The sequence below is a fragment of the Sodiomyces alkalinus genome, assembly GCF_003711515.1.
Source record: "Sodiomyces alkalinus F11 unplaced genomic scaffold SODALscaffold_4, whole genome shotgun sequence".
NCBI classification, from domain to species: domain Eukaryota; kingdom Fungi; phylum Ascomycota; class Sordariomycetes; order Glomerellales; family Plectosphaerellaceae; genus Sodiomyces; species Sodiomyces alkalinus.
In genome coordinates, this window is record NW_021167082.1 from 1,149,215 (window position 1) to 1,176,794 (window position 27,580).

Sequence of the window (27,580 nt, forward strand, 5' to 3'; positions counted from 1 at the left end):
CGAGTTTCAGTGGGCACCCTCGGAATATCCGCAATGTACTTTTGTATGATGGAGATAGACAAATGCAATTATTTGCCATTTTACCTTGATCGTGCGACAATGGAAGAACATTTGAACATTAATATATCGTCCATGGAATTAGCGGAAAAAAAAAAGGAAAAGCAAGTAAATAAATAAATCTATCGCATGTCTCTCACAGTGTTGTCATCCACCGAAGGCATTATGACCGGGTATGTTACATTTCCTAGTGGTACAGTTAGAAATGGACGACAAGTAGTAGTACACTGATCGCTCCATCACCTCAGCCCTGGGGCGGAGGTGGATACGAAGGATTCGTCCGCCAGGTCAACTCGGTGCCCTCTGCCACGTTCACGTCGTCCCCCCTATTCCTTCTTCGTCCCCCACTGCTCATGGTGCGCGAACGCCTCCTCCCACGTCAGGGGCTCCTGCACGTCCATTACGTGCACCGGCTCCTTGCGACCCTTCGCCTCCTGTCTCTCCCGGAACCTCCGTCCCCGCGCGCTGAGCTGCGCCAGCTTGCCCTTCCACATATGATACCACTGCCTGTCCTGTTCAATGCTGTCGGACTGCAGGGCCTTCTTCCGCCGGTCCTGGATGGCCTTGTAGATCTTCCTGGCCTTCTTGGTCGGGATCTCCTCGAGGGAATACTCCACGGTCCAGCGGAGGTTGGGGACGGTGCCGTCCGGCCGGTCCACGTACTCGCCATTGACCTTGTTCCGGACCATGAGATGCATTCCCAGAATCTCGTCTTCGGGTTCCTCGGGCTCTTCGGGTGTGGCTGATGATTCTTCTGCAGAGGACGCCGCGCCTTCTGGTGCGTTCGTGTCTGACTTGTCCGTGGGTTTGGCTGTTTCAGACGCCGTGGAAGCGTGGGTGGTCGGAGACGACGTCGGCTGCGGAACATTGCCTTCATCAGGGCGCGCAGAGGCGGAGCTGGTTTCGGTCCCTGATACCCGGGACGTTTCCACTAATTGGGAGAGGATTCTTTCGAACTCGCGCAGCTTCGATGTGTCTGAGGCGACGTCGTCGGATACCTGCTGGATTGGGCCGTCCGAGTCCGCCTTCTCGTCCACTCGCTCAGCAACACGAAGGATGAGCTCCTTCAGGCTGCGATCGGACGAGCGAGAAGAGGAAGACTCCGGAGATGGAGACAGGCTGTCCCCGGCAGTCTCCGAAGATGTTGGTTCTGACGTCGCTGGAGTTTCAGCCTGCGAGGTATCCACGGCCGCCGCCTCAGGACTAGTGGACGGCTCCTCCTCTGTCTTCGGCGCACTGGCGGCATTCTCCGAGGCATCTCCTCCAGTAAGGGCATCAAGCAGAGCCTGGACGTAATTTTGGGCTTCTTCGGGAGACCTGGCCTTTAGCAGGCCGCTCTGCTCGAGGGCGTCTTGAATGGCATCCCGAACGTGGCTGACACCAAGCGCATCGTCTTCCACAGCCTCCTCTACCTTGTCCTGCATCTCTTCCCAGAATGCTACAGTCCTCCGTTTGGCCTCGGTGGTGAGAGTAACTTCTTCCTCGTCGAGGCCCAAGGATTGCTCACCCTCCAGGTCAGGTGTCTCGGTCGCCTCCGCCTCCGCTTGTTCGAGGCCGAGAAGCTGGCGCTCAAACTCGGCAACAGCAGCCTGGTTGGCGTTCTGAACTTGCTCCACTTCCTTGGGCACAACGGGCTTGGCAAAGATATACATGAAAGGCGGGTCGCCAGGGCGCGTTTCCACATGGATCCGGAGTGTCCGCCCGGGGAACCGTTCCGTTGCGCGGTCGAAGACCTTGTTGAGCAAGTGCAGACTCAACTTGAACTCTTGATCGCCAAGATTGCGATCGTTGACCCCATGGATTGCGTTGTCCATCTCCTCCAAGGGGATGTACTGGAAGCCGAAGATGCGTTGTGTATTATGGAAAGCGACAAAGATGCCGTCCATGCGGCCCATGCGGACCTGCAGCGAGTATTTCAGGAAGGCAGCCCTCATCATGTCGTAGTACTCTCGCTCGAAAGACTCCCATTGTCCAAAGCGGCGTCGAATCTCATAACCCAGGCCCTTATGGAAGCCCCGGGCGTCCATACGGATGGAGACGACGGCTCGGGTCTTGAGGTCGAACATGCCCGTACCGGGTAGCCTCTTGTCATAAGCATCTAATTGCGATCGCATCAGGAAGTCTCCCAAAGTGGAAAAGTGGAAGGCTTCCTCGGCGTTGCGTTCCTCCTCGGTAATCTGATCTGAATTCTGGTGACGGTATCGTTCAAACTCTTCTTTCGGGAGGGTCAGAAGCTTCTCCATAGACTTCCCGAGCATGCTGAGGATGTTGGCCGAGTCAAACTCTTTGTCGGCGTCAATGGCGTACACTCCATCGCGATGATGCAAGAACGTCGCGGCCGGCGCACGGAGAATCTGGGTAAAGCTGGTATAGTCCGGCTCGAGGTTTCTGCTCAGGTCTTTGGGGTTGACGGGCCGCCAGGCGGAAAGGAGGTAGTGGAAGTGAGAGAGCATCGCCGTCATACTCGACGTCGAACCGCTATATTTCTTGCCGAGCTTGGAGGCGAGCTCCAGCAGGGTCGAGTCTTTCGAAGAGGTGACGTATTGCTTCAGAGCGCTGAAGTCGAATTCGCTCAATGGCATGATCCTGGATAGGTAAGGGTCAAAGTTGTACACCCGCGACCTAGGATCCTGCAGGTGGTAGACGCCGGGGTTGAACAACACTCGATCAAGTCCATGGGCTAGGGCGGGAGCCTCCGGCCCCCCCGGCCTCTCCACGGGCACCATTTCCAGTTTGTTCGCCCTCACTACTTGAACACTCAACGGTGCTTTATGTCGTTTTGACGATTTCGGGCCCGGCTTTTGGGTCTGGGTCTGGGTCTGGGTCTGGGTCTTCGTAGCAGGCTTCGCTGATGCGGCGGGCGCGACGGACGACGCTAGGCCGGACGAAATTGCGGAGGATACGGCTGGCTGGAGGTTTTGCCTCAGACGTCCTGCCAGCGTGGTTACGCTAGCATCCGCTGTCTGCTCCGCCGGAGGGTGGAACGCAGGTGTAGCTGAATCTTTCGCCGCATCGGACCTTGAAGTGAGACCTAATTTCGTCCTTTTCGCCGGCTTCTTCGGTTTGGTCGCTTCAGCTTTCGGTGTCTCGGCAGCGCGTGCTTGTGAGTCTGCGGGTTTGTCGGCTTGGGCGACGACTGGAGGTGACGTCTCCTTCTCCTGGTTCGACCTTTTCCTCAAGCCTTCAATTGGTATATGCTGCGACTCTAGGACGCTCTTGAGAACGTCCAGGGTGCCAGACACTATCTTCAGTCTAGACCCGAGCTTTCTGGTCTGCAACTTGAACAAGTCTGTGGGCTCATTGCCGGGCGTCTCTGAACCCGATTGAGGCGACCCGAGGGACTGCGCATTCGGACCAGACTCTTGCAAGTTGGCGAGTTTCTTGTTTATAGACGCATAGCTCTGCTCCAATTTCTTCAAGGAGGAGAACAATTGGTGGACGATTTCCGGGCTTGCTCCGCCTTCTTGCGAGGTCTCCGTTGTCGATGCCGGTGTCGGTGTTGGTGTCGGTGTCGGTTTTTCTTTTCTTCTTCGACGAGCTCTGGGCTTTCGAGGGTTTGGCGCCGCCGCAGCTGGAGTAGATTCAGTCTCATCTACCGCATTTGAGTTTTCGGTTGAGTAGACGCGATGCGACAAGGCAAAGCCCTGAGATTGCGAATGCCATGCTGTCCGTTGGTCTAGAGTCCGGACAAGGCATGTTGAACAAACGTATCGTGATTGGAGATTCCCAAGAGCTCTATTATGCAGGCGAAGCATTGTCGTGGCCGCAGAGGTGAGATTGCGGACAGCAACGGGGTTGAACGCGTCCTGGACTTTTTCTCTCTTTTTTTTTTTTTGCTCGTTGGATTTCTCACATAATGATGGATCGAAAAGTTCATCTCAGGAAAAGGTAAGCTTTGATGGATGCCAAGGCACTGGCGTTTGCTGGGAGCGGGACGCGGAATAACCATAGTCCCCAAAGTCTCCGTGTAGGTACCTAAGGTACTTAGGTGGCTACCTTAGGTAGGTACTAATATTGAACGGAACCGACCTTGGTCGAAGATTCCGACCATATTCAAATTCACGAGCACGTATCCGTAAGTGTAGCTACATTGGTCAGCCACTTCTCTCCATGCCACGGGAACATGAGGTATCGGTCGTCAACAATCTCCCAATACGTGGATTAGAATCGTAAGGTACCTTACCTTATCCTTTGACACCTCCCACAACTTGTACTCCGTACTTCGCATCGTCCCAAACGCCGCATGAACCCTAGGTACCTAGCATAGCTCCAGCCATCCTAAATATACAGAAGCAGATGGGTATTTTGCGCCATAAACAGATGATAACAGAGCCCCAACACCAATGCATATACTCCGTGATCCAGCAATGTCCGACTAAGTACTAGTTCTTGCCAATCAAAGCCCTCGCTGCATACTCTGAAGCCGCCTTTTGTGCCGCTTGCGCCTCTGCCATCTGCTCCTGAACTTCGTACGAGTGCGCAAGCATCCCATCGGCAACACTCATCCATAGAAGGTTGCCGCTCCGTTTAGACTGTGCAGAGGCTGCCTTTGCGCTTTTCAGGGCTTGTTCCCCGACAACGTTGTCGAAAAGCTGGTATCTCATGATGCTCAGACCAATTGCAAGGCAATGCGTATTGCCGATCTGTTTCGAGGTTTGCACAGCAGAGTGGATACTCGTCTTGATCACCTGCATCGATACTGGCTGATTCGTCCGCGTCGTGGCCTGCACAAGATGAAATGCTGTCCGGATCTCTGGATCGTGGTGCTCTGTACAAATGGGTCGAACCTTTTCCAAGAGCGCCAAAGTCGTGGTGTCATCGCGGAAGTCGGGAGCTTGCAATATCCACAGCCGGTTCAGGGCAGCGAGAAGGCATAACTCGAGGAGTGCCGGCTTCCTACCGCCGCCGGCGCTGAGAGTCGAGTCGATATCGAATCGGGAGTCCTGGAAGAGCAGCAGTGCCGTCTCCAAGTCTCCTGTCCCTTGATGATATACGCCCGTGAGGTAAAGACAACAGAGACTGAATATGTCGTTGGGTGTTTGAGTTGCCGCCTTCTGAAGCTTCACCAGACATTGGTCGACGACGGACCATCTGCTCTGGGTCGCGCAGTACAAGCCGGTCAGCAGTTGCAGGTAGCAGAACATCTCTGTCCGCCACTTGGCCTGCCGGATGGATTCGTGTCGCGAAACAGTTGCCGTCACAGCGCCCGCCTCTGAAACTGACGCCACTTTCAGGCATGAGTTAGTGTTGGATTTCATCTTCTGGATTAGACAAAACGTACGTTGCTGAATGACTTTGAGCCCTTCTTCCCAGAGCTCAGAACTCTTCCTCTGGACCTTCGCGGGATTGTGATGAAACCTGTACAAGGATGCAAGACCACTAAAAGTGTACCTATTACACGAGCAACTGTCAGCAAACGAGGAATCCGAGAGATATGCTTTGGGGGGGTTGCTTACACAAGAGCAAATAATTCCGCTCTTGTCAGAAACGACATGACCACAAAGTCTCTCCCCTCATCAAGCGAGCCCGCTTGGAGAATAGCGCCGGTGTCGTCGCTGATCAGGTGGTAGGAGGAATGCTGCTTCTTTAGGGGAATGCGCATTTCGGCGACGCCATCCGCCCACTCCTTTGAGTCTAAGCCGGCGTCCATCCTCGATTGCAGAGCCGAGAGTTTGTGGACTAACAGGTCTGGGTTCTTCTGGTGCATGCTGCAGGCCAGATCCAGCAACAATGTCAGAACGTCAAGTTGGAGAACCTGGACAAAAGGATCCAACTGATACTTCGCGACCTGCGCTAGACATGTCTGGACTCGCTCCACAGTATCCTGTTTCGTCACTCGCAGGTGTGCAAGACCTTCGAGAAGCGAGCCCAAAACACCGACAGCATGATCGCCTCTTTCATGCGCAAGAGTTGATAAGCTTTGAAGGTTATCGAGAAGAGCGATCTCGACTGAGTTCCCCGCATACGTCTGCAACGTAGCTTTCAGGAGGCGAAAGGCATACACCCACGGAATATGTTTGAACCTGTCGCCAAGTCAGCGCCGAATCTTGGCTCCGGTAAAGACGGTGGAGGAGAGAAGTAGAAGAGGGAGGGGAGGGGAGAAAGGTCTCACGTTTGACATTCCGCTATTTGCTTGTCCAGGGCTATGAAAGCGGCTTTCTGATTGCGCTGAAATAGAACTTTCAAAGACATAAATTGCAAACAATATCTCAAGTCGGTGTATCGGTGCTATGCAGCGGTCAGCACGGATGATATGGGTACGCAAATAGAGTACCTTTGGAGTGTTAGAGGCTACCTTCTCGCAAAGCTTTATCCCCTGAAACAGAGTTGTCTCGGCCTCCTGTAGATTTTCCGTCTCCTCGTACAGTATTGACGCGTATCTCAGCCTCGCCTTCGCCTCCTGTCTTGGCGGTAGCTTGTTACTATGCACGGCAGCTTCGAGGCAAGCTAGTCCGGTGGAAATGAGCTTTTGGTGTTCCCAAACTTGCGCCTCGGTTGTTGACGGGGCAGCGTCCGCAGACATATAAGCCTTATGGAAGCACTCCTCCGCGATTTTGACTAGTACCACAGGTGTATCGAACGTGGGGGGCTTCGCAGGGAGCGACGAGGAAGATCGAGACGAGGTAGCTGGCGAGTGCCGTGGGGGGATGGCAGGAGATCTTTTCGGTAAGCTCGGTGATCTTGTACCGGGGGATCCGCCGATCGCTTGGGCATGGGTTCGGACTGCCGTGCTTGGAGGAACCGCCGGGGAATTCTGCGGGCGAGGGGAACCGGTATCAGTGCCATGGGGTCCAGGTTGAGGGCTCGGGGGAATCATCCGTTGCTGTTGAGGGTAGCTCGGTCGGTTGAGGACAGGTACGCTCTGGCCGTGACCCACGGTAGCGCTGTATTGGGGATGGGCATAATATTGAGGGGCGCCCTGTTGAAGCGACATGTGCTGGTGGTAGCCGGGGTAGACGCCGGGTGCCGTGGAGTGGTTGAGCTGCTGAATGGGGAAAGACCCGCGCATGTATTGTGCGGGAACGGGAGCAGAGCTGGGAGCTGGAGATGGGACGAGGGCAGAAGAGTGGGAGGGCGAGGAAGCGACAGTCGGGTTAAAATGTCGAGAATCGAAGGCGCCGCTATCGGTAAAGGAGGGGGGGGTGTCGAAGTGTCCCAGGTCAGCAGGAGGGATGGACGTCATATTCGCACTGGAGCTGGCAAAGTTCATGGCGGAGGCAGGAGCGCTGGACGGCGCTTGTGGGTACTGAACCGGTCGCGCCTGCTGTTGTTGTGGTTGGAGAGGCGGGTTTGCTGGCTGGACTGGCTGGTGCGGCGGCGGAGGTAGATGCGGGAAAGGTTCCGTATGTGGCGCGTATGCGTGTTGCGGGTTTTGGCCTTGCCCGTAACCATTCGAAGCTGGGTATTGAGGCTGCTGGCCGTTGAAGAACTGCCCCGGGGGCAGCGAGCCCGGGTACGGCATCGTTCGAGACGGGGCATACGAGATACCGCGTCAAATCGCGACGAGGCGGGTCGACTCCGGAGAGCCCAAAGAAACGATGGTTGTCGAATCGCGAGTTTAAGCAATGTTCGACCGAGATTTGTAGGGACCGGATGATATCACTGAAGCCTGATGTTCCAGAATCTTTCCGTTTCTAAAGGCTTGACGAATGGCCCAACAAACACTTGAAAAAATAAAGAAGTTTGATTTATGGACACCAGAGCCATATCGCGAAATCCCACGCGACGTTTCGACGCTGGTGAATGGCGCCAACAGCACGACTCGTTCCATCGACTCATCCTTGTCCAGACCCACGATTCGCGAACGGCGATTTATTTGTTCCGTCTCCGATTTTCCTTGATCCGGTTCAGCTCAAGGTCCACCGAGTGTCATCATTCCAACCGCTCGGTTCTCCGTCTTTTCGCTATTTTTTCAACCTCCATTTCGCGAGTTCTTATCTTAAGTCTTGGCACAAGGACTTTCCTTACGGAATACGAATAATTTCACCAGCTCTTGTCCGTATTTCGTGTCTACCTTACCTAGAGGGATCCCAGGAATTTTGTATCTTTAGACAACCATCACGAATCCCGCCACTGCTGGCGACCATATCACCGGTGCAGCGTGATAATTACTAATCGAGATCCCGATTTACATATACAAAAAGGCAATCGCCTCGGCACGAATATCCCCTCTGCACAACCTTCATCACAGATCCGTATCCGCACTTTGTACATGTACCTATCGTGTGGGTAGGTACCAGAACGGAACCTGAGCGTGCTCTGCTTTCCGAGTCGTAGGTAATACGAGATTTGGTTTGTCTCTTGAGCTGTTCCACTCTCGCATTCTATACTCAAAGCGGATAACGGCCCGATGAATGCAAGCCACCTTCAGACGTCCCTTTTGGGACTGTTTTACTCATATACTTCCTCAGGTAGTGGGCTGGCCTCGGCCGAACGATCCAGTTCATTTCTCGGCCGGAGCTAATAACGAATCCTGGGTCTTCCGCCCCATCTTCACATGGGACCCGTCAAATGGCCCATATCTCGCGTAGGGGCCCAGCAGATTCTGAAACTATCGTTGCGATTAAACTTCCCTGATTATGCTATTCACCTACATGCCCTGTCGTTGTCGGTATCTGTATCATTGCAGTGTTCGACAAATTGCCTTCGATTCTGAACCTACCTACTCGCGTTGCTTATCATCGCGTCGTCCTCGACACGGCCCGTCAACGTCCTTCCAGTCCTGGCACGTTTAGCTCGCCGTTTGAGCGCCATGGAGTGGCTCGGCCGGGCGAGGATAGGCCTCACCCACGCCCCAACGCCGTTACCTCTCAAAAGGAAAGACGGCGAAAAGACGGACTTGCGGAACGTCTGCGAAAAGGTTATCCCGCCATGCCAGCTGAACCCCCTCCTGTTCAATGGCCACATGCAGACTTTCTGGACAGCAACGAAGCAGCATGGACCGCCTCTGTATTACAAGCGGAAGATCTTCGATGCGGATAACGATGATTTTCACGGTACTTTCGCCGTCGATTTCGCCACAGATCCCTTCGAGGAGACCAACGACTCCTTACCCCCGAGGACAGTCTATTTCAACGAGAAGGAGCTTGAGAACCTAGGGTCTGACGACACAAGACCTCAATTGGTCGTACTTCACGGTCTTTCCGGTGGATCGCACGAGATCTATCTACGGCATGCTATCGCCCCTCTGGTCGCGGACAGAGCGTGGGACGTTTGCGTCGTGAACTCGCGGGGTTGTGCCAAGAGCGCCTTTACCAGCGGCGTCTTGTACAACGCCAGGGCCACATGGGACATACGTCAAGTGAGCCAGATGTCAACGAATACACAACCAAGACGGAACTAGATTTGCTAACCACAATTCATGTTGTAGGTCGTCAAGTGGCTGCACGAGAAATTTCCCAACCGGCCACTCTTCGGCCTTGGCTTTTCCCTGGGAGCGAACATGTTGACAAACGTAAGCCTAATGCGCAGGACCCGTAAGACCAAGAGAGCCTAAGCTGAACGTCACGTAGTACTGCGGCGAAGAAGGAGCAGACTGTCTCTTGAAGGCCGCCGTCGTTTGCTCGACCCCTTTCAACCTGGAAGCAGCTTGCAAATCGCTAAAGCGGTCCTTCCTCGGCAACGAAGTGTACCAGAAAGTCATGGGAAGTCAGTAATAACCCAGCAGTGTGACACAGTATTCTCATCATGATGCTGACAAGATCATAGCGAGCATGAAAGAACTCATTCTGGGCCACAAGAACACGCTGTCCAAATACACCCAGCTTAACTTTAACAACATCGAGAACTGCACGTACTTATACGAGTTTGACAGGGAAGTGCAGTAAGTATCTGGTTACGAAGGACCTGTGATATCTGATTTTCTGGTCGACTAAATTACTCTAGATGTCCTACCTGGGGATACCCGACGGAAGATGCCTATTATCGCGACGCTTCTTCGTGCGATGCCTTGGTCGCCATCAGAATCCCATTCCTTGCACTGACTTCCGAGGATGATCCTGTGCGTGACCTTCATATTGTTACCGACGACCCGCATCTGAAGATAAGCTGACTTTTCGGTAGATCGTGCCACAGGAAACTATTCCGTATGACGAGTTCAAACAAAACCCTTATACCATTCTGTGTACCACATCTCTGGGGGGCCATCTGTGTTGGTTTGAGCTTGGAGGTGGTCGATGGCACTCCAAATCGGTAAGCATACGCCCTCCCTGGTGTAAAAGGTATGATGGATATCTTGGGGGAAAATCTGGGCTCACTGAAATCCAGGTACCCAACTTTTTGAATTACATGGCGTTCGAAGTGGACCTGGACAGCTTCAATCCCAAGGACGACTTTGTACCCGGTCTCTGGAAGGAGACTCGATTCGACCCAGTCAAGCGGAAGATGCATACAGTCAGGACCACTCAGTGAAGTTCTCCGACCTCGAGTCCAGTTATCACAAATATAGATACGTGGCATACCGGCCACTCCAGCATTCATCAAGTGTTGGGTTACGCAATAGGCGTCAACAGGATCGTGGCGTAGAAGCAGTCATATATCACTGATAGATTTCTCCCTCTTCAGGACCATTTGGCCTGAGGTACATGGGGTATTTTGAGACCCATGAATGACACACGATTGTGGTATATAAGGTACTTTGAACGCCTGATCTCACTACAACTTGAAAGAGCATTTTGTCCTGTCCACAAACGCCGTGCATAATCCATAATCCGAAGAGTGAATGAAGCCTACCCAGATCAATTGACACCCCCATTTTGTCATCCCAGCATGCTTCGCAGACACAGGACCTCCCTAGGCGAATGATACCTTCTTCTTCGGCCTCGTGGCCTTGGTCCCAGTCGATGTAAGCTCGTTGACGTTGTCCTCGTCTTTCGGGGTGGTCTTGTTTCGTTTCCTCTTCTTCCTCAGGTTATCCTTGACCTCCTCGAGTTTGGACTTCTTCTCTTCCTCCTTCTTCTCGGCCTCTAGTTTTCGCGCCTCTCGGATCTCTTCCAACTGCCTCGCCTTCATGATCTTGGATTCGATCTGCCCTTCCTTTTCCGCCTGCACCATGGCGAGAATCGTAGTCATACTCTCCTGCATCAGATTGTTAGTCAACCTCCATCCCGCGCCCTCCCCTCTTTCCTCCCCCTTATGCTTTTCCCCAGCTGTCGAGGTTGGAGCTTACTCTGTCATCGACGAAGACTTTGCCCTTCTTCTTGCCGCGGGGCTTCTGCACACCAACGGGCGTGATCTTATTCAGCTTCGGAATGCCGAGTTCCTCGTCCGTGTAGGTCTTGTTCCTGTTCTTCTTGCGCTTCTCCAGGAGCTTGACGATTTGCTTCCCCACGGCCGTTTTGGCTGGCGGGGTGCCCTTTATCTTCTTCGCCTTGACGATGCCATCGGGCGGGCCGGGTTTCTTGCTGGCGTGTTTTCCCTGTACTGCCTTACTTCCGGCATGCTTGTTTTTCACTGTCTTTGTTCTTGAAGGCGCCATGGCGAAGGATTGAGCTCGTCGTGGTCGCAATGGGAGGCTGATGGGTGCGCGCGGTTGCAGGATGGGAATTTTTCTGCATGGGAAAGATGGTGATAAGATAACAATTTCGAGGTCCGATAACCTTATCGATAAGCGCGAGCCCGGTTTCGGTCTGATAATTTCCAGAGGGTGACAGTCACCAGTTTGACTCTCCTGAGACGAGTCACATACCTCTCGACCGACTTTTTACAATTAGCCAGCCATTGGCATCGGTCGGGGATGCATTGCGTTTCTTACTAGTCCCATATTCGGTGGCGCAGATTATTCCCAAAAGAATGCCTGGTTCTCTCAACGTTTTCCCGAGTCAATTGACTCGTTTCGTTCGGTGCTATTCAGTCGCTGCTGAAAGTATACCCGCTGCTAAAAAGAAGTATGTGCCCTCCGAAGGGACATATCCTCTGGGGTTCAAGGCTTCCGGTATATTGGTCGGAGTCAAGCCTGGTAACACGACCAAGCCCGATCTCGCTTTGATCAGCTCGGATCGGCCTTGTGCAGCCGCAGCGGTGTTCACGAAGAACAAGTTCCAGGCGGCACCAGTCACCTTCAGTCGCGATGTACTGAAGAAGAAGGGCAATCAAGGAATCCGGAGCGTACTTATTAACTCTGGATGCGCCAATGCGGTCACCGGGAAGGGTGGTCTGGAGGATGCGTCCCTGATGGCGCGGGCAGCCGATGAGACCGTGGGGAACAGCGAGGATGGGTCATCAACGATTGTCATGAGCACGGGTGTCATCGGCCAGAGGCTGCCCATCGACAAAATTATTAAGAATGTACCTGCCGCTCACGACGTATTGGGATCTTCTCATAAAGATTGGCTGGCCTGCGCAACGGCGATTTGCACCACGGACACCTTCCCCAAGCTCATGTCTAAGACGTTTACCCTGCCATCATCGCCCGGGGTAGAGTACAGGATCGCAGGCATGACCAAAGGCGCGGGCATGATCCATCCCAACATGGCGACGCTGCTCGGCGTGGCAGCCACCGACGCACCCATTTCGCCCACAGTCATGCCTACGGTGTTGAAGCAAGCAGTGGACCGGTCATTCAACAGCATCACCATCGACGGAGACACATCGACCAATGACACGGTGGCCCTGCTGGCCAACGGTGCCGCGGGCGGCAAAGAGATCCGCTCCGAGGACTCCCCCGACTTTGCGGCGTTCCAGGAGGTGCTTACGGACTTTGCCGTCGACCTGGCCAAGCTGATCGTCCGCGATGGAGAGGGCGCCACCAAGTTCGTGACGATCCGCGTGACGGAAGCGGCGAGCGAGGACGCGGCGAGGAAGATTGCCAGCACGATTGCCCGGTCGCCCCTCGTCAAGACGGCGCTGTACGGGAGGGACGCTAACTGGGGACGCATCCTGTGCGCGACGGGATACTCTCTGATTTCGGAACCCGGCCACGCCGTTGCCGAGGTCCCAGAGATTATTCCCGAAAATACTAACGTGTCTTTCATCCCGACAGACGGCACCGCGGAGCTGAAGCTTCTCGTCAACGGCGAGCCGGAGTTGGTGGACGAGTCGCGGGCTTCGGAGATCCTCGAGCTGGAGGATTTGGAGATCTTGGTCCGGCTTGGGACTGGTGGTAAGGAGGCTACCTATTGGACTTGCGACTACAGCCATGAGTATATCACGATCAACGGCGACTACCGGACATGAGTTGCTTGGATATCAATGAGGCCGCTGGGAGAGACCGGACGAAGAGGAAGTCGGTACTACAGTGAACCGGAAGTCTTGCATCGTCTCGCAACTGAAATTTATCAACAAGGTATGGCGGAATTCGTTAAACAAAAGCCCAATATAGCACATACAAACCAATAATTAAACAGGATCTATTGCAACCTTAATAAGACGTAGCATCCTAAGAGAGTCTTCTGTCCAATCTCAAGACCTATTTAATTTCATGACCGATACCGGTCGAGTCCCGAGTTGCTGACTGATGGATGTCGGTGTGAGATACACCGACAGGCTGACATTTCGCCTTTCCGTGTCCCCGTAGGTACCGAGCGACTGGAACATAATACGCAATCTTGGTCACAACCAGCAACGAGATGGGCATGGGATGTCGTCCCTGTGTCGCACCATTATGGGACGAGAGTCGTCTTATCAGGGGGTAAGGTACTGTAGCTCCATGGGTGTAAGCTGCCCAGCCTGTCCCTTATGTAGGTAGGTACCTCTAAGAGCAATGACAAGTGCCTCACCTTACTGTGCACAAGGTACAATTGAATAGTGATCCCCCGCGGTTGACCTCCGACCGCCTCGGTTCCCACCGGCCCTACCCCGGAATATCCCCACATCTGGGGACCTCGGCTCCCTCGCCTAAGGAACATCCCATGTAACGTGCTGTACCCAGACAGCTTGACCATGCTCAGGACCATTTCTGTGAGCCAAAAGATTGGTTACTCCCACACTCATTCATCTTCAGTTCTGGTTTACAGTAAGACGCAGAAATTATTCTGGGAGCGTATCTCATAGACAAAGTTTCACATTATGACGTCCAAAGTGCCCACCATCGTGAGTTGATCTTCGGCTTGATAACGCGACCTTGCCGTTGAATTCGGCATATGGGCTAACGATCAAACCAGGTGCTGGATCGCCTCAGCGATCGCGCGAAGCAGACTCTAGACGTCGTGGCCAAATTTGTAGAGGAAGAATGCATTCCGTAAGCTCATCCATCCTGATTCCGGCTTTTCTTTTACCTGATGGTGGTAACTGACACGAACCTCCCTAACCCACTCAACAGGGCGGACCCTGTGTTTGAATCCCAGGTTGGTGTGGGCGATGCGCGATGGGAGAGCCACCCTCCCATTCTCGAGGAGTTGAAGGAGAAAGCCAAGAAACTCGGTCTCTGGAACATGTTCCTACCCAAGGGTCACTACAAGGAGTCCCCTGGGTTCACTAACCTCGAGTATGGCCTCATGGCGGAGTGGCTGGGCAAGTCCAAGGTCGCATCCGAGGCTGTGAACTGCTCTGCTCCGGACACGGGCAACATGGAGGTCCTGGCCAAGTACGGCAACGAGGAGCAGAAGGCCCAGTGGCTCAAGCCCTTGATGGACGGCAAGATTCGTTCGGCTTTTCTGATGACCGAGCCCGATGTCGCCTCGTCGGATGCCACCAACATTCAGCTGGAAATCCGCAGAGAAGGCAATGAATATGTTCTCAACGGCTCGGTAAGCGGGGACCTCTTTGCTTATGTGAAGATGTATGGCACTGGAATCCGAAATGGTAAACTAACTTGACCAGAAATGGTGGTCGAGTGGCGCGGGTGATCGCCGCTGCGCCCTCTATATCGTCATGGGCAAGAGTGATCCTCACAACAAGGACGTGTACAAGCAGCAGTCAGTCATCTTGGTCCCCTCGACTACCAAGGGCATCACCATCCACAGGATGCTCTCCGTGTATGGCTACGACGACGCTCCTCATGGGCATGGCCACATCACTTTCAAGGACGTTCGCGTCCCGGCGAGCAACCTCGTTCTTGGCGAGGGACGCGGATTCGAAATCATCCAGGGCCGACTTGGACCGGGCCGTATCCATCACGCGATGCGCACCATCGGAGCCGTAAGTGTTCAAGCCCGAACCTGGCCCATCTTTTTTTTGGGGGTTTTTCCTTTTTTTTCTTTTTTTCGGTTTTTTTTTTTTTTCGTTTTTTTTCGTTTTCGTTTTCCTTCTTTTCACTTTGCTTACACCATACTTTCTTCTTGTAGGCTGAGCGAGCTCTTGAATGGATGATCATGCGCGCCAACGACCCGGCCAAGAAGCCGTTCGGCCAGCTGCTGAGCGAGCAAGGTGTCATCCTCGAATGGGTGGCCAAATCTCGGCTCGAGATCGATGCGGCACGTCTAATTGTGCTCAACGCGGCCATCAAGATGGACGAGCTTGGTCCCAAGAAGGCGCTCAGGGAAATCGCCGAGGCGAAGATCATCGTGCCCCAGACGGGACTCACAGTCATCGACCGGGCAGTCCAGGCGTTCGGCGGAGCAGGTGTGAGCCAGGACACCCCTCTAGCCGCCATGTGGGCCGGCATCCGGACCCTGAGACTGGCGGACGGCCCCGACGAGGTGCACCTACGGCAGATGGGAAGAAACGAGAACAAGAGGGCCAAGGATATTACGGAGTCGATTCAGCGACAAAAGGCCAAGACGGAGGAGCTGATGAAGTTGTGGAAGACGTTGCCCGCGGAGCCGGGCACCAGGATTCGTCATGCCTCGAAACTGTAAAGGACCGGATTCTGGGGTTCAGAATAACGGCTTGTTCTTGATATTCGAGTCTCTTTGCGGATTTTAATAGACACATCATGTATTCGCAAACTGAAGAGACGGATTGAAGTGATTGTCCGCCGGTGGTTGTACCCAAGTTCGAGGCTGGAACACAGCTCGTCTAACATTAAAATCTTTCAAGTCATGCAACGGAAAGGGGAATATTTACGGATATAGATACCTACTCGGTATCCGTACTCCGTGCTACTTCGTCGCCTTGGTGATGGCCTCGGAGGGAGGACGGAAGAGGATCTCAGAAGCTTCCATTCCAATGGACTCGACTGGCCTTTGTTGACTGACACTTGAGCAGGGGTCTGCAAAGCTGGCTACTGACGTGGTCAGTCGATGCCGTCCTACGAATACATGTGCGAGAGCAGCAATTAATACACAGAACCGAGGGATGGTGACCATCCCCTATCCCTTCGCTGTTCAATGAGTCAACAACGGATGTACTTTGTACAGTACCTGGATGTTCCCTGCTGAATGGAGTTAGGGAAGGCATCAAGGGCGACCGCACATTCCACCTTCAAGCGGGTGGCCACCACCCACATCACAGGTACAACTTTAATTACACCCCACCCTCTACCATGTTGGTTGCCCTGCCGACGGGGGTAGGAAAAAAGTCCGTTTACTTTCGTCACTGCACCTCAACCGCGTATATCGCCCTTGACCCTTGTGAGTATTTTCACACCACGTCAGGGATATATTTTTGCTGCCTTAATGTCGCTTTTTTGCGTATTAAAACACTAGATTCTCCCCCTATACCTTCTGCATCACAATCCTATCTCTCAGATTCCATCATCTCTCCACACATAAACATCAACGATTGATTCCTACTTTGGACCGACAACTCCATTTGCGCGCAGTCAGCTTAACTCAACCGGTCTCTAAACTAAAAGGGTTTACCTTCATCAGCGCAATACCAATTCTGCAACAAAGCAAGACAGAAAGCAATCGTTCGCAATGCCCCTTCACGCCCTCTCTGACAAGGACGTCAATGCGCCCGTACAAACCAGCATGGTCGCCGATCCCTTGGACAAATCCAATGTTAAGAGCATGGAATATCACCGCCAGGTCTTCCAGAACAAGATAGCAGAGGAGAAGTACGAGCATCAAACTACTACCCACCACCCTCGCAGCATCCATAGCGGAGCCGCCCAGGACGAGAACAAGAACCAAACCCATCTTCCTCGGACCACCGGTCTAACCCTCGATTCCCTTAATAGGACTAAGCAATATATCTCGCCCTCGGACAACATCATGAGCCCCTGTACCGCCAAGCTCAACGCTTTCCGTAACAAGAAGATTGGCAAGTACGTATACCTTTTCCCCCTTCCGACTCGTCTGCCACAGGTTGTCACCGTTGAAGAAGGGAAAACTGACGTGGACCTCTGCCGTAGGGCCAAGCCCAAGTCACTCTTCGCTCAAGCCTCGTCTAAGAAGCTCGACGGCGAGCCCCTCTTTGGCGCGAAGTCTCCCTCCCCTACCAAGCCTGACAGCACACCCTAGGCGAGTTTTTGATCCTCGTTATTTAGGTTGTGCTTCATGACAAAAGTAGGAATGGTATGGGAGGGATATTCGGGCAAGGGCACGGTGTTCAGAGAACTGATTGTTTGGTACCATTGTCCCCTTCTATGCTTTTCTTTGTACCGGCGGGTGTGCAACATCTTCTCTATGGATTCAGGTCATCGGAGTTCAGGGATTATGCACCAGATTTTATGACTGGAATATGCGAAGGCGTGGTGACAGGGTCTCTGCAAAACAAACGTCATGACACGAAACGAAACAATGTGCGGGGTTCTTCTGTTCTGTTTCCTTGCTTTGGGCTGAAGCTCACTCTTTCAGGCCTTAATGTATATATCAGTTTTGTTGGCCAGCTGTATATCTTCATACCCCTAGGGGATAACATGATTTCTTGGGCATGACCATCACCGAGTATCAGCAACCATTTCCCCCCTCGACTACCCCGGATCTCGCCTCCACAACCCTTCACCCTTCCCACCCCCAGTGAATCAGAATACAACTTATGCCTTCCAGGCGGTCACGATATAAACCACGTCTTCGTCCGCCACCGGATGACTCAACCCCACTCTCTGCGGCACATGTCTCGCGCTCGCGCCCCAGACGTAGGCGTACTTGAAGGTCTCCTTGAGCGTGCGGTGAATCTTGTCGCAGACGTCCTCAATGGTGCTATTGCTCCGCACGATGAGCGCCTCGCTGAAGTCAGGATCCACACCTTTGCGCTTCGTGTAGATGCGGATCAGGTTGAGCTCCTTCCAGCACCGATCCACGACATCCTGGACACCTAGGTCGAGCTCGCAACTCATGACGGCCGTGTAGGGCTCCCGTGCCAGTTGGTCCAGAAACTCGATCGAGACCGAGTCGATCTTGTTGTACACGTACAGACACTTGATGTACTTGCGGTGGTCTTTCATGATCACGTCGATCAAATCGTCTACTGTGGCGTTGTCGTCACGGATCAGCACCTCGCAATTTAGCAGCTTGTAGTCACGCAGGATGTTGAAGACCATCTTTTCGTCGAGCTGCTTCGGCGGCGATTGGAAGGTGATTTTCATCCCGCCGGCCTTTTTGGCTTTGAGGTAGATGTTCCTGGGCTTGGGGGTTAGCAGCCGGGTCCTCTTAGCTGGGAAGGGTGGTGGAGTGGAAACGGGCGGGAAACGGGTGAAGAAGGACAGGTTATATGTTGGTTCTTACGGCGGCTCGCGATTCAGACGAATGCCAACAGATTCCAATTCGGCTTCAAGGAGCGCCCGTTGTTCGGCGCGTTTGGTGGCGTCCAGTATCATGAGAATCATGTCGCTCGTCTTGGCTGCAGAGATGACTTGTCTACCTCGACCCTTGCCCTCGGCGGCACCCTCGATGATACCGGGTAGATCGAGAAGCTGGATCTCGGCACCGCCATATTCCAGCACACCCGGAATGGCCGTAAGTGTGGTGAAGGCGTAGGATGCGACTTCGGATCTCGTCTTGGTGACTTTGGATAAGAACGTCGACTTGCCCACGGAGGGAAACCCGACCAGGGCAATTCGTGCATCTCCGCTCTTGCTGACATCGAAGCCGGAACCTCCGCCGCCTCCAGCTCCTGGGCCAGGTTCGAGGAGTTGGGCTCGGAGACGGGCAAGCTTTCTGGCATGGTCGTCAGCGAGACGTTTGCTGAGATTTGGCGCCCTTCATGCACAACATACCCCTTGAGAAGACCCAGATGATACTCTGGAGAGCAATGTCAGGTCTTAGACCGGAATCAAGTGGCTCGCGGGAGCAACTTACCAGTGGCCTTGTTCTCTGGAAAATCTTAGCATGCCAGTTTCTATCCCGAGGGGTAATCGCAACGCCGGATAAGTGCCTCGATGCCACCACTTGTTGTCAGGATGTCTTCATTTTTCGCGCCACGCATCTGGTATCGAAAAGCAACCTTGACTCAACAGACACCGAAAGACATTATCCAGTACGCCAAAAACAAGGGGTTAACGCTTACTCTGGGTCTTCCTCATCTCGTCCTCAATCCTAGTCGCATGTTAGCGATATTGCCCCTCATTGAGACTTGAGAGGTCTGGTATCCCTACTCCTTGATCTTCTCCGTGATGTTCACCATCTTGACAAATTATCACCTAGCACCCTCAGTGATAATTGACTAGTTTCAAGGAGGCAAGTAAAATCCCCTCCTGAAGCAGTAAAGTTTGAGCAATAAATCTCGTCGATTCTTGATTCATGATCCTGTTAATGCGCCGCAAAGGTCACTTCTGCCATTTGGAGGGGCAATCAAGCCACACCTGTAATGCGCCACAGTTTAGTTTATCTTATCGCGATAAGACTTTTCAGCCTCATCGGTCTTGTCATTTGTCTCTCTCTGAGGTCAACAAGAAACAGGTCAAGACAACTCCGTCAACAACTATCATTCCGCAGCGACGCGCAATCAGTACAGGCGATTTTCACGTGGCACAGTAATCATCAAGCATGTCCGACGGAGAAACCGTTGTCGCCCAACGGGTGCAGGATGATGCGCAGGATGACGCGCAGGATGACGCGCAGGGGGACCAAGAACAAGAGACGGCTCTGACGACTACCACGACCGAGGTCGCCGCTGCAACAGAACGCAAAGTCAAGAAGATCATACGGAAGAAGAGGCGCCCAGCCCGTCCCCAAGTCGACCCGGCAACGGTCACCACAGAAATCCCTCCTCAAACCGGAACGACTTTTAACATTTGGTATAACAAATGGGCCGGTAGGTGGCTGCTCTTCTGGTTTGTTCGTCTCTATCGACTGCGATTTGCTGACGACCAGTTGCTAGGTGGCGATCGCGAGGACAAGTATCTCTCCAAGACACACGCCAAAGGCCGCTGCAATATCGTCAAGGACAGCGGCTATACGCGAGCGGATAGGGTTTCGGGCAGCTATTTCTGTCTGTTTTTCGCACGGGGTCTCTGTCCTAAAGGCCAAGACTGCGAGTACCTGCATCGGCTTCCAACCATCCACGACATGTTCAACCCAAACGTAGACTGCTTCGGGCGTGACAAGCATGCCGACTATCGAGATGATATGGGCGGCACGGGCAGTTTCATGCGACAGAATCGCACCGTTTATGTTGGGAGAATACATGTCACCGATGACATTGAGGAGATTGTTGCGCGTCACTTTGCAGAATGGGGGCAGATTGAGCGAAGTAAGATTCTGGGCCGATGAAGAAAAGGCTTTTTTCGCCCCCTTTCTTTTGACGTGAAATTTGCTAACATTTATCTTAGTTCGTGTTCTCAATACCCGGGGCGTCGCCTTCATCACGTACACCAACGAGGCGAATGCACAATTTGCCAAGGAGGCCATGGCTCATCAGTCACTTGACCATGAAGAGGTCCTCAACGTTCGGTGGGCGACGGTGGATCCCAACCCGATGGCGAAAGCCCGGGACGCGCGACGCATCGAAGAACAGGCCGCCGAGGCAATCCGACGAGCCTTGCCAGCTGAATTCATTGCCGAGATGGAGGGCAAGGATCCGGAAGCGAGAAAGCGGAGGAAAATCGAGAGCAGTTACGGCTTAGAAGGCTACGAAGCGCCCGACGAGGTCTACTTTGCCAGGGGTCCTAATGCCATCAATCCAGTCGGGCGTCAGGGATATGAAGTAGGGTATAACGAGCGTCTCATGATCGAGAACGGCACTGCCAGCGAGGAGGCGCAGTCTTCGCTGCCGATTGCTCCCCAACAGCAGCAACCCAAAGAGGAGTCGGGGGGCATTTTTTCGAGCAGCACGCTGGCGGCTCTGCAAACGGCTAAAGTCTCGGTTGCCCAGAAACCTACACCTGCAGCTTCTACCGGACCATTAGTTGCCTATGACAGCGAAGATGACGAATGAGCAGAGGCGAGCAATGCGAGGGTGTTTTAATTTGTATGAATATCAACAATATAGAAGCGACTCATGATACCCAGACGCCCTTGCTGCTTTCCCTTCTTTCTCTCGTGCCGCTGCAGCGGACTCTCTAGCTGTTGAAAATGCGAGAATAGAGCAGCTCGTGCCTCCCAATCCAGAGGTCCATCATGGGCATAGTCTGCCCGGCCTCCTCGACGGGCGTCGACCATTCCCTTTCGATAAGTGTTACAATCATCCTCTGCACGTCAGCGCCACCGAGTACTTTCTGTGCCTGATAAGGACCGAACACGCTCGCCCTCACGGCCGCCGAGACCAGAGCTTTGACGTGGCTCAACATGAACACGTAGGCGGTCTGGTGTAGCGTCAAGCCGACGAGTCTACAGACGGCGCCAAATACGGGTCCGAGGTGGGCGGATACAGGTGGCGGTAGATCTTTTGCATCTGACCTTGAAGAAGAACAAGACGAGGAAGTGGAAGTGGAAGTGGGAGTGTGGGGAGATAGGCTGGAGGCGACCACAGTTGACCTTAAGAGCGCCACATAAGGGCGCAGCGTTTCCACGGCTTCCTCAGGCAGCGAGCCAGCGAAGCTGCGTTCCCAGACGGATACCAGGGCGCGGCCCTGGGCGACGGAGGCGCGGCGGCCAACGGTGCAGATGATGGCGGCGTCGAGGGCGTCGTCGAGGTCGGCTACAGCGGCGGGGTCGCGGTGGGCGGCGAGGACGAAGGGGAGAGTTGTCGAGGCGTAGGAGGACAGAGACTCGGGGAGGAAGGCGGAGAAAGAGGCATGGTTGCGAGGGGTGTGTGCGAGGTAGGACTCTAGACCGCTGCTGAAGGCGAAGGAACCTAGAGGGAGGGCTGAATCGGAAAGGAGAAGCAGGTAATGGTGCGCAGATTGTGTAGGGGCTGGGATGTCTGTTATTAGGCCGAGTACGGAGAGATGGAGTGGAGTCTTAGATACTATGTATATCTTGGACACCATGGACAGGCGGGCTGTGATTCAATGGTTCTAAACTCACGTTGGCTGTGTTCGGAATGGGTTTTTTGATTCTCAGTCTTCGGTCTGAGTTTCGCCCTAGCGACCGAGAGTCTTCGCTCTAACTCTGCGATTTCATTTTCCGTCTCCTCAATGGATGATGGAGAGACGTTGTGACAACTCATTGGATCAATTCGCGCCCCGTCTTAATCCCTTAGAGCGCAACTATAGGAATCCAAAGATGCCGGGCAACCCGTTCAGACGAAGGCCCCTTCGAGATTCTAGTGTTGTAATATGCTGTAGCGGGTCCCCAGTATTATCCCCTCATGAGGGACTGAAGGCAGATTGCATGTGGAATTAGATATATTTTCGCAGTATTATCGCGACACGGAACGTCGACTTGATGCGAGATACCTCACCCTCAATGAGGTGGTGTCGAGTCAGGTCAAGTGAAATGGCCCCACGTGACCCGGATATATTACCTTAGGGAGCTACAGACGACGATTACCGCGATGATAGCCGGACATAAATCCTGTTATACACCCACTGTATCACGGACTTACACCTCACACAACTCTTCGCGTTCCAAGTCTCTCCCAGACATTAGCCACTGTCATTTTCACCGATTCACTCGTTTATCGTCATTTCGATCCCTGCCGACTTTCTGTCCGACTTTTGTGTTTGTTAAAAGTCACCGCTGGTGACTACCATGACTTCAACATGAGATCGCACGATTGGATGAACAACGAGGATGTCGACAATGCGGCCTGGGCAGCTACTAGAGGCGGTCTCGTCGGCGCAGCGAAATGGGGAGCCCTTTTCGCAGTGCTTGGAGGGATTGGGCATGTCTATTCGCCCTTGTATAGGGGATTGACAATTCAATTCAAAATGTACTGTCCTTCTTCCGAGGCCCTCTCCGGTTCACCTCATCGGCTACCTTGTCCGTCGCAAGTTTGCTGACAGGGGGCTATAGATATATTCAGAGCTCCGCCATGATTGTGGGCGGAGTAGTCGAGGCTGATTACCGGCTTCGGGAGTATGAGGCTCATATGCGGATGCAAAGGCGCATCCTGAAGGAAAGGGCCAAATGGCAACGGTACGAACAGGAGTTCTTGGAATCTAAGGACGGGGGAGAAAAGTAAAGAAAATAAGCGGACGATGGACACCCGCCAAAATCATGGAATATTCGTCCCGGGTTTTGTTTGATTTTTCTGGTAGAAGAAGTTCGTACATTTACCCCATCATACCTTGAGCTGATCCGTGGCTTTCGGTATGTCAACTCCCTAAGTTTCCGATTTTCCAACGCCGGCTCATGCAGTTCATTAGCACTCTTCCCAATGTATCACACTACTAGACTCCTGGTACCTGGGATTTTGCCTTCTTTCATCTATTCATGGGGTTATTTGGTCGGCAACTCGAACTTCTTCGGGTCCATGTTGAGCTTGCAAAGCCTCACCACGCAACCGCTCAACTGTAGTAATGTCTGTACCCCCTCGAGGATCTTCATATGCGTGAAGCCAATCTCCTTGATGAACTCCAGTTTCGTATGCTCGCTGAGGCTAGGAATGGTCTTGGTGACCTTAAACATGGTGCTGATGATGTCGTGGCTCGAGTAGCCGAGGTCCCACAGCTCGCGCAGCGTGTCGAGGGCCGAGTCGACCTGTCCTTCGTAGCAGGCCTTAAGCATGGCCTGGACCTTAATGGGGTGAGGGCTATCGACGACCTTGAAGACGTTGTCGCCGCTGACAAAGCCGAACCCGGCGTACGTGCTCTGCAGGTTGTTGATGGCCTGCCGCATGTCTCCCTCGGCCGCGAAGACCAGCGCCGCGAGGCCGTCGTCGCTGTATTCCACCTTCTCTGCCTCGATGATCTGCAGCAGTCGCTTGACTACTTGTTCGTCGGTCAGCCGGCCGTAGCGCAAGATGGCGCACCGCGACTGCAGCGGCTCGATGATCTTGTTGGACTGGTTGCACGCAAAGGCGAAGCGCGTCGTGTTGGAGTAGATTTCCATCGTCCGGCGGAGCGCTTGCTGTGCTCCCGATGTCATACTGTCTGCCTCGTCCAGAATTACCAGCTTGTGGCGGCCCGGTGGGAGGGTGACCTTCTTTTGGGCAAATCCCTTGATTCTGTTCCGGACGACGTCGATGCCTGTACAATCAATGCTTGTCAGAGGGCGCGCGAAACGGACGAGAATTTCAGGGCAATGCTGCTCCTGCTACCCACCTCTTTCGTCGCTGGCATTCAGTTCCAACACAGCCTCCTTATACGAATCGCCCAGCAGCTGTCTAGCTAGGCAAAGCACGCTCGTCGTCTTGCCTATGCCGGGCATTCCCGAGATGATGACGTGTGGCATATTGCCTTCTTTTGCAATAATCTTGAGTCGCTCGATCGTTTCTGTGTTGCCGACAACATCGTCAAGGAAGACCGGCCGGTACTTCTCGACCCTGTAGTTGGTATGAGAATCAATCACTCGCACCCATCGGTTTCAAGCCTCCCAGAAAGAACCTACCAAGGAAGTTCATATGTCTGAAGGCCATTTGAAACGGCAGCTACTGCCTTCTTGGCCGCTGATATCGACGACTCTCCAGGTTCCTCGGGTTTCTGTGTGCTCTTTTGTGCCGGCATCGTGGAAGGTGGGTATTGAGGAGGATATCAGGGCAATGTATACGAACACTGAGCCAGTCCCTTCCAAGTTCGAAAGCCACTTTACGCGAGGGAACGCGTCTAGATTGATTACTAAACATGGGATTTATGGTGGGTCCGTGCACCTGCCTAAGGTACAACACGGTACCTGTAAATTACACCATGCATCCACGTCTCGGAGGCTCTCGGAAAACGTTTCAAGATGTGTTCACTCGGACGACTCTGTATAGGGCTGACAGAATCGGTAAGCCTCAATATTCATAACGGGACAAGCACGGCTGGCTCGCTCGATGCGAAAGCCCGTCTTCACCAGCTCCATGTGTGCCGAAATATATTTGCTAACCCTGCAGAGATCCAATTCACTATTCATCGTCGTCTAGCTTGTTCCTATGCTTCTTTCCTTTCCCGTTCCTTGGCCCTGCCTTGAAGTGCTTCTTGCCTGCCGTTAACTGCACATCCTTAGGGTCCATTCCGTTCTGAATGGCTATTAGCTCCCGCCTCTTCCTGCCGCTCAGCTGCTTCTCGGGGTCTTGGCCCTGTTGGGTGTATTTATGACTGAAGGGCATCTTCATGTGGCCGGTACTAGTACCAGCTGCCGCAAAAAAGCCACGGTCAAGTCGCTTGGATTTGGGCCCTGCCGGTAGAGGGACGAAGTCCGATGTTGTGGTCGATGCTTCGTCTGCAGCGAGGGAGAGGGTCGCGAGGGACGCGGCGAGCGCTGCGCGCCGTTTCTCGGGTACGTGAAGTTCGTCATAGAGCTCGGCGTTGAACTTATCAGGATCGATGTCGCCTGGTGGTGGCTCGCAGTACAGCAACTTGCCACTCACGTAGTCCTTCAGGATATATCGAGCGGCCCTCGACTCATCTGGCTGCCCAAGACCTTGCGTCTGGAACCCTCTGGCCTTGGCGTACGCCCTGAGAAGTTCCTCGGCCGTTGGGGTGCCTGTTCCCCCTTCTTCGAGCGGTCGAATGGGAATGTGGATCCCGTAGATCGCCTCCAGAAAATGTTTGGGTATCCTTCGCGCCACGAGTCCTGCAGGACCGGTGTACTCCCGAAGTTGGTCGATAGGCAAGACACCGTTGCACACTAGGTCGGCCTTCGTATTGGCAAAGTTCGGAAATACCAAACCCGGGCAATCGCATAGCAAGACCTTCTCACTTAAGTGGATGGTCTGGAAATGTTTTGTCTTTCCAGGCGTCGCTGAGACGGACACCTTCTTGGCACCAATGAGAGCATTGATAGTCGATGATTTACCAACGTTAGGATAACCCACGAGGCCAACCTGCAGCTTGTGATCTTCGCCTGTGGGCGGAGTTAGAAATTGAGATCCTGGGACAAAAGAGGGAAAAGGGGGGGGGAGAAGGGAGGGCTTTGAAACGTACCTGCATCCTTTGGAGCGTGGCTAAGGAAGATCTCCTCCAATTCCTCCACCGTCAAGATCTGCGTGTCGTCCTCGGTTACTTCAACCTGCGATGAAGGTGCCTCAGGGCTTTTCTTCTTATCTTCAACGTCGTCATCATCAGCCGAACCCTCCCCTTCGCTCTCGTCCTCTTCCTCCTCGTCACTTGATACTCCTTCGGGCCTCGTCTGAGAGCTCCCAGGCTGAGCAGGAGCAGACGGTGTGTCATGATCATCCTCTTCCTCCGCATCCAGAAGCTCCTTCGCTAAGCTCGCAGAGAAGAATTTGTACGCTATGCCCGCTCCTTTCAGGTATCTCGCCCAAGCCAGACGCTGCGAGTATGTCATCATATCGGCTTTGTTGATGAGCAAGAGGTTCTCTTTCTTCGGATCAACCGCCTTAACATAATCCCCGAGATCTTCTGATCTGAAGAGGAGCGGATTTCGAGCATCGACGATCTGAACCACGAGATCCGATCTCTCGATGACACGCCATAGCTGTCTCCAAACCTCAATGTTTCGCTCAAAGGGAGTCATCAGAAGATCATTGTTCTCCTGCAGCTCGGCAAGACCTCTCCTCCAGTTGATGAAACTCTCCCTCTCGAGAACATCGAGTTGCTCGGGTGAGGTCGAGGCATCCCACTCCGGCCTCCTTGGAACCGTCAGCCGTCCCTTGTGTGCTCGATGTTTACCGGCAACCGCACGCTCTTCAGCCGCGGATAGTAGATAGGGATTCTTCTGGTCGGTATGAATGATCTTGATGTTGTTCATCTTCTCGGCGGTGAAGTCTGTTCCCGCCAGCTCTGCGGTCGACAGGAACTCATCCAGGGCGCCCTGCTCGGTGACGGAGCGCATCTTGACCCATGATGCCTCCTTTTTTTCGTTCGTGAGATACTAAAGGACCAACAGTTAGCCCAACGTCCTATACCAGCGTCAGATGTAATGGTCTCACCTCCTCTCCAGTATTGTGATTGACTCGCGCGATGGCAGTTGCTTTCTTCCTATCCGCTCCTTTTCCTTTCCCGAAACGGTCATTCATAAGGGTGTTCCCCAACCCCACCGACTTCTTTGACTTTGGCTGGACCATTTTTGCTGAAACTCCTATGTGTCTTCTCTCGTCGATCGGGAATGGTTGGGACGACGAGAAGATGAAGAAGGATCCGTCGCCTTGGGGTTATGTTGATCGTTGATGATTTCTTGCCCCGCTGAATAATGCGATAGAAAACCGCGGGGCAAAGTTCGTCACGGCACCGTATTTATACTGTATTTTACTGTACGACAGGTGGAAAATCCTGGCAAAGCGACAGTGCGGATAATCTGGTCGGAGATAAGATAAGCAGCGCACTCCACTTTTA

At 53.5% G+C, this 27,580-nt stretch overlaps 14 protein-coding genes across 14 annotated transcripts; 6 read left to right on the plus strand and 8 right to left on the minus strand.

Annotated features, from left to right (window-relative positions):
- Positions 1-383: 383 nt before the first annotated feature.
- SODALDRAFT_275829 (Pet127-domain-containing protein) lies at positions 384-3,812 on the minus strand (the record flags this gene model as incomplete). The annotated part of the gene is made up of 1 exon (XM_028607992.1): positions 384-3,812. One exon carries the CDS (start codon positions 3,810-3,812, stop codon positions 384-386), a length of 3,429 nt encoding a protein of 1,142 aa, XP_028466993.1.
- Positions 3,813-4,439: 627 nt separating this feature from the next.
- Positions 4,440-6,580, minus strand: SODALDRAFT_276523 (hypothetical protein; the record flags this gene model as incomplete). Its single annotated transcript, XM_028608026.1, has 5 exons — positions 4,440-5,284; positions 5,339-5,448; positions 5,514-6,080; positions 6,170-6,285; positions 6,353-6,580. The coding sequence occupies 5 exons, from the start codon at positions 6,578-6,580 to the stop codon at positions 4,440-4,442; spliced, it is 1,866 nt and encodes a 621-aa protein (XP_028466994.1).
- A 2,229-nt stretch (positions 6,581-8,809) lies between these two features.
- SODALDRAFT_276447 (AB-hydrolase YheT) lies at positions 8,810-10,467 on the plus strand (the record flags this gene model as incomplete). The annotated part of the gene is made up of 7 exons (XM_028608019.1): positions 8,810-9,358; positions 9,428-9,511; positions 9,570-9,705; positions 9,766-9,880; positions 9,943-10,057; positions 10,120-10,248; positions 10,324-10,467. The coding sequence occupies 7 exons, from the start codon at positions 8,810-8,812 to the stop codon at positions 10,465-10,467; spliced, it is 1,272 nt and encodes a 423-aa protein (XP_028466995.1).
- A 64-nt stretch (positions 10,468-10,531) lies between these two features.
- Positions 10,532-10,938, minus strand: SODALDRAFT_153907 (hypothetical protein). The gene has a single exon (XM_028606887.1). The coding sequence runs from the start codon at positions 10,808-10,810 to the stop codon at positions 10,595-10,597; it is 216 nt and encodes a 71-aa protein (XP_028466996.1). The 5' UTR covers positions 10,811-10,938; the 3' UTR covers positions 10,532-10,594.
- On the minus strand, positions 10,628-11,607 carry SODALDRAFT_332614 (hypothetical protein). Its single transcript, XM_028611761.1, has 2 exons — positions 11,225-11,607; positions 10,628-11,133 (listed from the first exon to the last, which is right to left on the minus strand). The coding sequence occupies exons 1-2, from the start codon at positions 11,531-11,533 to the stop codon at positions 10,849-10,851; spliced, it is 594 nt and encodes a 197-aa protein (XP_028466997.1). The 5' UTR covers positions 11,534-11,607; the 3' UTR covers positions 10,628-10,848.
- Positions 11,608-11,741: 134 nt separating this feature from the next.
- Positions 11,742-13,414, plus strand: SODALDRAFT_332615 (ArgJ family protein). The gene has a single exon (XM_028611762.1). The coding sequence runs from the start codon at positions 11,848-11,850 to the stop codon at positions 13,228-13,230; it is 1,383 nt and encodes a 460-aa protein (XP_028466998.1). The 5' UTR covers positions 11,742-11,847; the 3' UTR covers positions 13,231-13,414.
- Positions 13,415-13,906: 492 nt separating this feature from the next.
- On the plus strand, positions 13,907-16,117 carry SODALDRAFT_332616 (acyl-CoA dehydrogenase domain-containing protein). Its single transcript, XM_028611763.1, has 5 exons — positions 13,907-14,085; positions 14,157-14,233; positions 14,315-14,741; positions 14,815-15,132; positions 15,279-16,117. The coding sequence occupies exons 1-5, from the start codon at positions 14,062-14,064 to the stop codon at positions 15,789-15,791; spliced, it is 1,359 nt and encodes a 452-aa protein (XP_028466999.1). The 5' UTR covers positions 13,907-14,061; the 3' UTR covers positions 15,792-16,117.
- A 407-nt stretch (positions 16,118-16,524) lies between these two features.
- SODALDRAFT_332617 (hypothetical protein) lies at positions 16,525-17,823 on the plus strand. The gene is made up of 3 exons (XM_028611764.1): positions 16,525-16,933; positions 17,057-17,143; positions 17,231-17,823. The coding sequence occupies exons 1-3, from the start codon at positions 16,794-16,796 to the stop codon at positions 17,337-17,339; spliced, it is 336 nt and encodes a 111-aa protein (XP_028467000.1). The 5' UTR covers positions 16,525-16,793; the 3' UTR covers positions 17,340-17,823.
- Positions 17,624-19,546, minus strand: SODALDRAFT_332620 (putative GTP-binding protein). The gene is made up of 6 exons (XM_028611765.1): positions 19,415-19,546; positions 19,327-19,355; positions 19,119-19,133; positions 19,037-19,061; positions 18,546-18,977; positions 17,624-18,440 (listed from the first exon to the last, which is right to left on the minus strand). Exons 1-6 carry the CDS (start codon positions 19,441-19,443, stop codon positions 17,855-17,857), a joined length of 1,116 nt encoding a protein of 371 aa, XP_028467001.1. The 5' UTR covers positions 19,444-19,546; the 3' UTR covers positions 17,624-17,854.
- A 259-nt stretch (positions 19,547-19,805) lies between these two features.
- On the plus strand, positions 19,806-21,195 carry SODALDRAFT_275804 (hypothetical protein; the record flags this gene model as incomplete). Its single annotated transcript, XM_028607991.1, has 3 exons — positions 19,806-20,073; positions 20,140-20,511; positions 20,591-21,195. 3 exons carry the CDS (start codon positions 19,806-19,808, stop codon positions 21,193-21,195), a joined length of 1,245 nt encoding a protein of 414 aa, XP_028467002.1.
- A 17-nt stretch (positions 21,196-21,212) lies between these two features.
- On the minus strand, positions 21,213-22,593 carry SODALDRAFT_332622 (hypothetical protein). Its single transcript, XM_028611766.1, has 2 exons — positions 22,227-22,593; positions 21,213-22,113 (listed from the first exon to the last, which is right to left on the minus strand). The coding sequence occupies exons 1-2, from the start codon at positions 22,366-22,368 to the stop codon at positions 21,320-21,322; spliced, it is 936 nt and encodes a 311-aa protein (XP_028467003.1). The 5' UTR covers positions 22,369-22,593; the 3' UTR covers positions 21,213-21,319.
- On the plus strand, positions 22,425-23,435 carry SODALDRAFT_378305 (hypothetical protein; the record flags this gene model as incomplete). The annotated part of the gene is made up of 5 exons (XM_028614974.1): positions 22,425-22,467; positions 22,545-22,632; positions 22,774-23,073; positions 23,157-23,321; positions 23,402-23,435. 5 exons carry the CDS (start codon positions 22,425-22,427, stop codon positions 23,433-23,435), a joined length of 630 nt encoding a protein of 209 aa, XP_028467004.1.
- On the minus strand, positions 23,275-24,834 carry SODALDRAFT_332623 (replication factor C). Its single transcript, XM_028611767.1, has 3 exons — positions 24,693-24,834; positions 24,407-24,627; positions 23,275-24,331 (listed from the first exon to the last, which is right to left on the minus strand). The coding sequence occupies exons 1-3, from the start codon at positions 24,806-24,808 to the stop codon at positions 23,583-23,585; spliced, it is 1,086 nt and encodes a 361-aa protein (XP_028467005.1). The 5' UTR covers positions 24,809-24,834; the 3' UTR covers positions 23,275-23,582.
- Positions 24,835-25,060: 226 nt separating this feature from the next.
- SODALDRAFT_310524 (putative ribosome biogenesis GTPase Lsg1) lies at positions 25,061-27,413 on the minus strand. Its single transcript, XM_028609141.1, has 3 exons — positions 27,178-27,413; positions 26,210-27,119; positions 25,061-26,129 (listed from the first exon to the last, which is right to left on the minus strand). The coding sequence occupies exons 1-3, from the start codon at positions 27,310-27,312 to the stop codon at positions 25,189-25,191; spliced, it is 1,986 nt and encodes a 661-aa protein (XP_028467006.1). The 5' UTR covers positions 27,313-27,413; the 3' UTR covers positions 25,061-25,188.
- Between the last annotated feature and the right edge of the window lie 167 nt (positions 27,414-27,580).